Here is a 7,875-nt window from a genome sequence, read left to right as displayed (position 1 = left end):
TCTCACTCTAATCGTCTTTCTACCCCCACCATTGCCATCAGCGGTCCATTCTAGATGTCGATGCTAAACAGTCATACATCGTCGATTTCTCATGCGCTAGACACACAATTTCATTCCTTGCGCTAATCTTTTTATTTAGGCGTCAAAACTTAATTCTAAAGATACGACTGTAATCGTCTATTTATTCTACATGTGCTCCTGCCCTAATTTCGAGCATATAACGTGCATATAATTTTTTCACGAAGTAAATGTTTGGTGAGCTGATAGCACATGGATACAAGAATCTGTAATTTATTATTTTTCCCAGTTATGGACACAAATACACCAGGAGCAGGTACATTAGCACAGATATTTCAATCGTGGGGAATAAAAATTCCTTCTCCACGATTGAAATATCCGTGCTAATGTACCTGCTCCTGGTGTATTTGTGTCCATAACTGGGAAAAATAATAAATTACAGATTCTTGTATCCATGTGCTATCAGCTCACCAAACATTTACTTCGTGAAAAAATTATAGGCACGTTATATGCTCGAAATTAGGGCAGGAGCACATGTAGAATAAATAGACGATTACAGTCGTATCTTTAGAATTAAGTTTTGACGCCTAAATAAAAAAATTAGCGCAAGGAACGAAATTGTGTGTCTAGCGCGTGAGAAATCGACGTTGTATGACTGTTTAGCCATGAAACCGAGCAGTATTTTAGTTGATCTCTTTCTAAGAGATGGCGTTGCAAGATAAGGACAAATGAATGCGTTTGAGTGAGACACAACGATATATAATAAGTAAGCATCCCTTAAGGGGATGCTGGAGGGACCCAATTATCGACATTGCAATTTGATCAAAATCTCCGAATTGACTAAATGGAATAAAAAATCCTTTTACAGGATTAAAGTAAACTCAAAATCCTGACATGGTACAGTGGATTTTATACTAAAATAAAAAAAAAGTTAAAAAAATTTTTTACTTTTTTTCGATTTTAGTATAACATCCACTGCACCACATCAGGATCATTAGGCTGAGTTTCCACTGAGCGCGTCGCGTCGTCGAAGGAGAGAAAGAGAGGAGTTGTGTAGTTATATAATCTTATCGGGGTGATCCCGATTGATCACGGCTCGATTGGACACCACCAATCACAACGACCGGTGCTTAGGAGCTTTGTAGTCTCAAGCGCTGTGAGTGACTCGTGTCCAATTGAGCCGTGTCCAACTGGGTGCCAGCCATCTTATCTCTTTCTCTCTTTCATGACGTCGTGACGCAATGGACGACGTGACGCGTGACGCGCTTAGTGGAAACGTACCATATGGATACGTATCCATTGAGCGCGTCACGCGTCGTGTCGTCCACTCGTCACGACGCGACGCGAAAGAGAGAAAGAGAGAGGTTTAAACACTGGAATCGGCATCTCCGTTGAGAAGCATAGAAAATCGTGGCCGCAATTCAACTGCTGCTATTTTGGCTGAGTCAGATACCTGAGAGAATCAGAAGCTTTCAGGTGCTCATGCGCACTTACATTTAGTGTATTTTAGTAAGACGCGTTTCTACTATTTTTGCCTTAATCTCCAGTTTAGTCAAACTTTCGTTAAAACTAAACCTAGATTTGACGCTAATTGATTTCTACCACCGTTACAATGCAAACGTTTAGCTAAACTTATAACCTATGTGTCATAACTTAAAGAAATTACTAAATCTCAGTCGTTGATTGGTCCAATATTGGTTCTAACAGTATTGTACGGCAACGTGCAGCATCGTGTTATGTGAATATTCGTGTAAGGAACATAACGTTACAAATTAAATAAAAAATAAACGTAGAAGATGTAATAAGTAATAAATAACGTAAACGTGCTGCAAATTTTCGAAGGCCGAGAAAATTATTTTAATAGATTTAGTAACTCATTATGGCTGCGTTCCACTGAACGCTCATAACGCTCGTGGAATCATTTCATCCTTGTCGTTTATCAAATGTTAAACAAGGACAAACGATGCTCGCGAGCATTGCGAGCGTAAATTGGAACGCAGCCTATAAAGATGTGATAGAAAATAAAAGATTTGATTATGATAACCTGTAAAGAGAAGGACAAATATTGGAAAATAATAGAACAAAAGTTTAATAGTACATCTTCTACCGAATTTTGAAATTCATCAATTGGTCTATAGGAGATACTGCTTTATTTCTCTTAAAAAATAATTATTTATATTAATTAAAAATTTTAAATTTATATTTGTAATTGTAAATATTCGTAAAATAATTTCAGAAAAAAATTTATTTATAAATTTATTTTATAATTTTTTCATTTACTTGTCAGTCCCGAATTCTAATTCATCTCTAATATTTTCTAAAACTTCTAAAACTGGAAACACAATAGACACAGGCAATAGGCACAGACAACAGGGAATAACGAGTCGTTCAATCAGAGCTTTGTGGTATAAGTTCGATATTATATCCCAGAGTACTGATTGGACGGCTCATTATTCCTTGTTGCCTGTGCCTATTGCCTGTGTCTATTGTGTTTCCAGCTTAACACTGATGCTTCACTCAATTGAAATCGCATTTTAAACTCTATATCGTCCAATTCCTCAAAATAATTAATACGTTGTTTAAATCTTCTAATTTTATTAAAATCGGCGAGGTCGCCCGTTTTCTCCATAATTACCAAATCTTCTTTTTCTTCTATTAAATTGTTCAATAATAATATCCTCGTCATCGGAAGACGACAGTACGAGGTTATATGCCATGTTTGACACTAGTAATATTTCTTAACCGCAGTTCAACTACCTCTAAACGGCCAAAATTGGCCGTTAAATTTAAACTCAGTTTATATCAAAGACGTAGAGAATAGACTGCACGATCCGTGTGCCAAAATGGTTGATAGGGATGAGAGAGAGGGACCGTGGCAGACGATCATTTCTATCTCTTTCCATTCAATGGTGTAATGGGAGAGAGAATGAGAAGGAGATTAGTCGTCTCCCACGGTCCCTCTCTCTCATTATTATCGACCAAATTTGATACACTACTTAGATACGAATCGCGCAGTCCATTCTCTATTGGTACGTTTCCACTGAGCGCGTCACGCGTCGCGTCATGAAAGAGAGGAAGAGATAAGATTATACAATATAAATACACAGCCCCTCTCTTTCTTTCCTTCGACCATGCGTGACGCGCTCAGTGGAAACTCAGCCTATGTCTTTGGTTTATATACGTTTAAACTAAAGAAAAAAGTTGATAGAAACCAATATTTTGTTAAACTTTGGTTAATCAAATGTCATTAGGGATTAACTCTTTAAACTGCGTTGTTAGAAATGGGCCTAAGGACCTTTTTCACCAACTCCAATTAAGCTAATCGATCGATTAAATGTCAACCATAATTGATCAATTCTGCTGAACAGCAAATGTGATTTGTCAGTTCCAATGGCTGCGTTCAGCACACTCAACAGTTTTGCAACCGTTTTATGATTCTTCGCTCAGATTGGACTATTCCTTTAAAACTTAAAGTATAAACCAATCAGCGCGACGAATCATAAAACGGTTGCAAAAGTGCTGAGTCTGCTGAACGCAGCTAATGTAACAATCGACCGATTAGGTTAATCTGAATTGGTGAGATCGACCCTAAAGCGGGGTCTACAATAGAAGTTGTAGCAGTAGTAGAGTCTTAAGTCGTAGAAAATTAACCAATCACAGTAGAATATGAGAAGAATAATCGACTATGATTGGTCAATTTTCTACAACTTAAGACCCCACGACTGCTACGACTTCTATTGTAAACCCCGCATAAGAGAAGCGCGACAGATTTATATTAGTATTATAAAAGTACTAAAAAGTACTAGAAAAGTACTAAAAATGGCGTCGTTTACAAGACAGACTATGAAATCCACCAATCATCCATTAAGCAACCATTTTAATACGCAGAAATAAGTTCATCATTGGCTGCTAATCACGTGATTGCAATGACCAATCAGAACACTTAACACTAGTCGCGTTTCTCTTATAAATCTATGGCCGGAATCCATAATCCGTTTTTAGGGTGAAATCATACGAGATCTGTTTTCTGTTCCTGCACTAGACTGTTCTAGAACTCTCTTTCTCGCTTTAAATAAATATCAAACGTATTTCTATTTTACTTTAAGTTCCAAAAGTGAACACAGAAAACAGACCTACGGTATAGAAGAGGGCTGCGGAATAGAGAATGCGCCATTGAAACATTTAATTAGCGCTATTCGAAATAACACAGAATAACGGGCAGAATAATCAGCCGACTAATAGCGTTTTCGGCCCGATCGGGTTTGCAACCTAGGTTAGATTAATCTTTCCTATTGGTTGACGTCATCCGCTCTACCAATAGGAGAGCACAAAACGCCGTTAATCCAACCCAGGTTGGTGCAAACCTGGCCGGGCCGAAAACGCTATAAGTTAATCTGAAATGTAAAACCGGTTCTATGTTAATTGTTTAAAAAGTTAATTCTGATTACATTTACACGGCACACTTATTAATCGGGTTCAATAACATTCGTATAGTAATGAAATTGGCCAATCATAATATGTTTCTCGAAAGAATAGAATGACTGCGATTGGCTAGTTTTATAACTACGGATGTTATTAAACACGATTAAGGGCCACTTTCACCAAGCTCAGTTAACTTAACCAGCCTAGTAACTGTAATGAAATAGAAAGAGATAGAAACAGTTCTATCTTTTTCTATTTCATTACAGTTACTAGGCTGGTTAAATAAACCGATGATGGTGAAAGTAACCCTAAGAGTGTAAATGTAATCAATGACGCAGTTTACACCGAGGGTTCGATCCGAGTCGGAATGTAAGAACCAACCAACTGCAGTCGAACATTCCCTTGTCATTCAACTGTAACAGGGGAATGCTCGACTGCAGTTGGTTGATTCTTGCATTCTGACCCGGATCGATTGGTTTATACTTTTAGTTTTAAAGGAATAGTCCAATCTGAGCGAAGAATCATAAAACGGTTGCAAAACTGTTGAGTCTGCTGAACGCAGTCATTAACTGCAAGTTTTTGAATCTCTATATTTGATTAAAAAGTAATTTCAGTAATTTCAATATATATATATATATATTAATCATCTTATAAATGCAATCTAAATTAAAGTATTTTAATCTCAAGTGTTCAATTGTTATTCGATCCAAAAATTAATAAATATGAACGATTCTAGAGATGGCGACTCGAATAATATAAAAAGCATTGATGTTTTCGTAAATTTAATAAGGCTTTGTAAGACGGAAGGATCGGTTACAAATAATGCGTGCGGTTATTATATTCAGAATCTCGGGTTCAAAAACCGGCCTCAGTGGTATGCGCCATGCCGCCCATGGCATACTACGCCATGCCATCCACGCGGTTGATTTACGTTTCCCGCTTTCCAGTCATGGTCGCTCCTGGCGGGCGGCCATCTTGCGCGTACAGAGACTGCGCACTAGCGCGCCATCGTAATTTACGACTCTCTCACGCACACGATCTTCTCTCGTTTGCTCTCGTTTCAGCATTAGCAGCAGGTTTTCGTGTGAGGTACGTCATCGCGATCCGTAAGTATCCGCGAGCCTTTCCTCGATTTGGCGTGTCGCTCGGCGTCCTCGGCGACGGTGAGAAACGTGACCGGGAACGTCGCGGGCGCAAAAGGAACAGCACGACTGCTACGGAGGGAGAGAGAGATAGTGGGCGGAGTTTACGTTTGTGTGTGGTGTGAAGTTGGCGACGGAGAGCGACGGAGACGCGCGTTGTTTCGGAGTCGAGAACGACGCGTCCTCGGGAGATCGCCGTTGATCGCCCAAAGAACGTCGATCGCGCACGTCAGCGTGGAGGAGGTTATGAGATCGCGAGTACAGTCACCGTGAGGTGATCGGGCAGCCGTAAATAAGCGTGGATGCGCACGCGGATAACGACGGATCGTGACGAGGGAGCGCGAGGAAGGAAGGGGGATCGCTTGTTCTTTTATTTTAAATAAATATTAAAAACGGATTATTTAAATTATTGTTGTTAATATTTATAACGTTATATTATATTATATTATATTATAATTATTTGTATTGTTGTACTTAATATTATTGTAATGTTAAGTACAACAATATAATTAAACTAAATTTTTTAAATTCTTTTTATACCATTTAAAAAATAAAATTTTGCACAACAAAACTTAATCTTAACAATTCAACATTCTTATTTTTTTTTAAAAGCTCTTTAATATCTCATAGAATCAAAAAATATAATTGTTAACAATTAAATTATTTTAAAAGAATTACGAAAGCAACCTCGATAAAATAATGTATTATTACGTATAACAAAATATTATATATACACACACACATATATATATATATAGTATATACATAGTGTGCTGACTCGAGGGAAGGAGTGCGGTCCGGGCGCGACGCCGACCGTCTCGATATAACCGCGTATACGTAAAATCCGACAATCCGTCAATGTTAGAGCCGCCGGAGGAGATCCTATTCTCTACTTGCCCTATATTGTGTATACCAGATTTTAAAATACGATAATTAAAAAAAGTGCATCGCCGGAGCGGAGAGTGGCACCGAGAGAGATAGAGCCGAACGAGGATAGAAGTGCATCGTCGAGCGGGAAGGTAAGCGTGCTGCGGTACGGGAGCGAGCGAGAGCGACGAAGGGAGAAGGAGACAGAAAAACGGGACGAAACGGAGTGGAGTTAAAAGCGCCGTACGACACGCAGAAGGACAAAGACCGCGGCGTTGGCATAACCTCGAAGTCGTTGATCGTTCGCGCCGCGCGTTTCGGGGATCGTTGCGCGAGTCCAAGTCACGAGGTGTTCGTCACTACGGAGATAGAGAAAGGGAGAGAATATATTTTTGCAAGTGCGCAACGCGCGCCTTCTACTAGAGCGACGATTCAGGCACGTATCTGAGAAAGGGAAGAGAAGACTGGAGAGAGAGAGAGAGAGAAAGCACGTGCATCATCGACATCCGGCCAGCGGCAACGTCCGTCGAGCTAGAAGGTGGTCGATAGATCGCGAAGGTTGGATCCGTTCAAGTTTTTTACGCGTTCTTTCGCGACACCTGGTATACGATTATAACGCGTAGGTAGGTTCGTTACGTGCGTGTAGTGCGACACGAGTGCGCGCTCCGTCGGTCGGCCACGTCTGGGCGCCACGACGTAGCGGATATAAATAAGAAAAAGAAATTAATAAAGAGGAGGCCCCCAAGGCGACAAACGCCACGCCACGCCACGCCGTGCACGTATACACACGACACACGTCCGTGCGTACGGCATCGCGAACCGGGAGTGAAGTAGCGCGAGCATTCGGTTGATGGATGAGACTGGCAGGATGCTGCAACACGGAGGATCAAGTGTGGGTCTGATGGGTGGAAACCAGGGCCAGGCAGCCCAGAACACTGCCGGCTACGGCAGCATGGGCCCGGTCGACGGCACCGCGGCTCAGGGCCCCGACCAGGCGGTCGAGGCCAGGAAGCAGGACATCGGCGAGATCCTACAGCAGATCATGAATATCACGGATCAGAGTCTGGACGAGGCGCAAGCGAGGTATTGCCGCCTCGTATCCTTTTTCTTCCTTTGTCGCTCCGCCATTTTTTTATGTGCTTGCGCGCGGGATGCGTCCTTTGATCTTGTCCACGTTGAATACCTTTTCAAATACCGTACCATCGAATACCGTTTCTTCCTTTCAAAGTGCTTTGCCTGTTCGTCCTTGAATGTTTTCTTCACTTCCGGCACTTGCAAACCGTCGCATATTTGGTTTTCTAAAACTTCACTTTCTAAAACTTCTAGAATGATTCTCGCATTGAAAAGTAAAGTTTCACTCTTAAAGATTGAAAATGGAATCACTCTTTAAATACTCTCTAAATTTCTTATATATATATATATATAT

At 40.6% G+C, this 7,875-nt stretch overlaps 1 protein-coding gene across 8 annotated transcripts in view; it reads left to right on the top strand.

The window, feature by feature from the left end:
* The first annotated feature begins 6,325 nt into the window (after positions 1-6,325).
* exd (PBX homeobox extradenticle) overlaps positions 6,326-7,875 on the top strand; it is a 49,763-nt gene continuing 48,213 nt past the window's right edge. For 7 of the 8 annotated variants that reach the window (XM_018513365.1, XM_018513360.1, XM_018513361.1 and 4 more), the window contains exon 1: positions 6,326-7,532. In XM_018513365.1, the coding sequence (XP_018368867.1) occupies positions 7,300-7,532 (233 nt within the window). In that variant the 5' untranslated portion in view covers positions 6,326-7,299. The remainder of the gene's footprint in view (positions 7,533-7,875) is intronic. The other variant, XM_018513369.1, reaches the window with a different exon arrangement.

The sequence above is a fragment of the Trachymyrmex cornetzi genome, unplaced genomic scaffold, assembly GCF_001594075.2.
Source record: "Trachymyrmex cornetzi isolate Tcor2-1 unplaced genomic scaffold, Tcor1.1 scaffold468, whole genome shotgun sequence".
Classification (NCBI taxonomy): Eukaryota; Metazoa; Arthropoda; class Insecta; order Hymenoptera; family Formicidae; genus Trachymyrmex; species Trachymyrmex cornetzi.
Note: the sequence above shows the minus strand (reverse complement) of the source record. Positions and strands in the feature narration are given on the sequence as shown.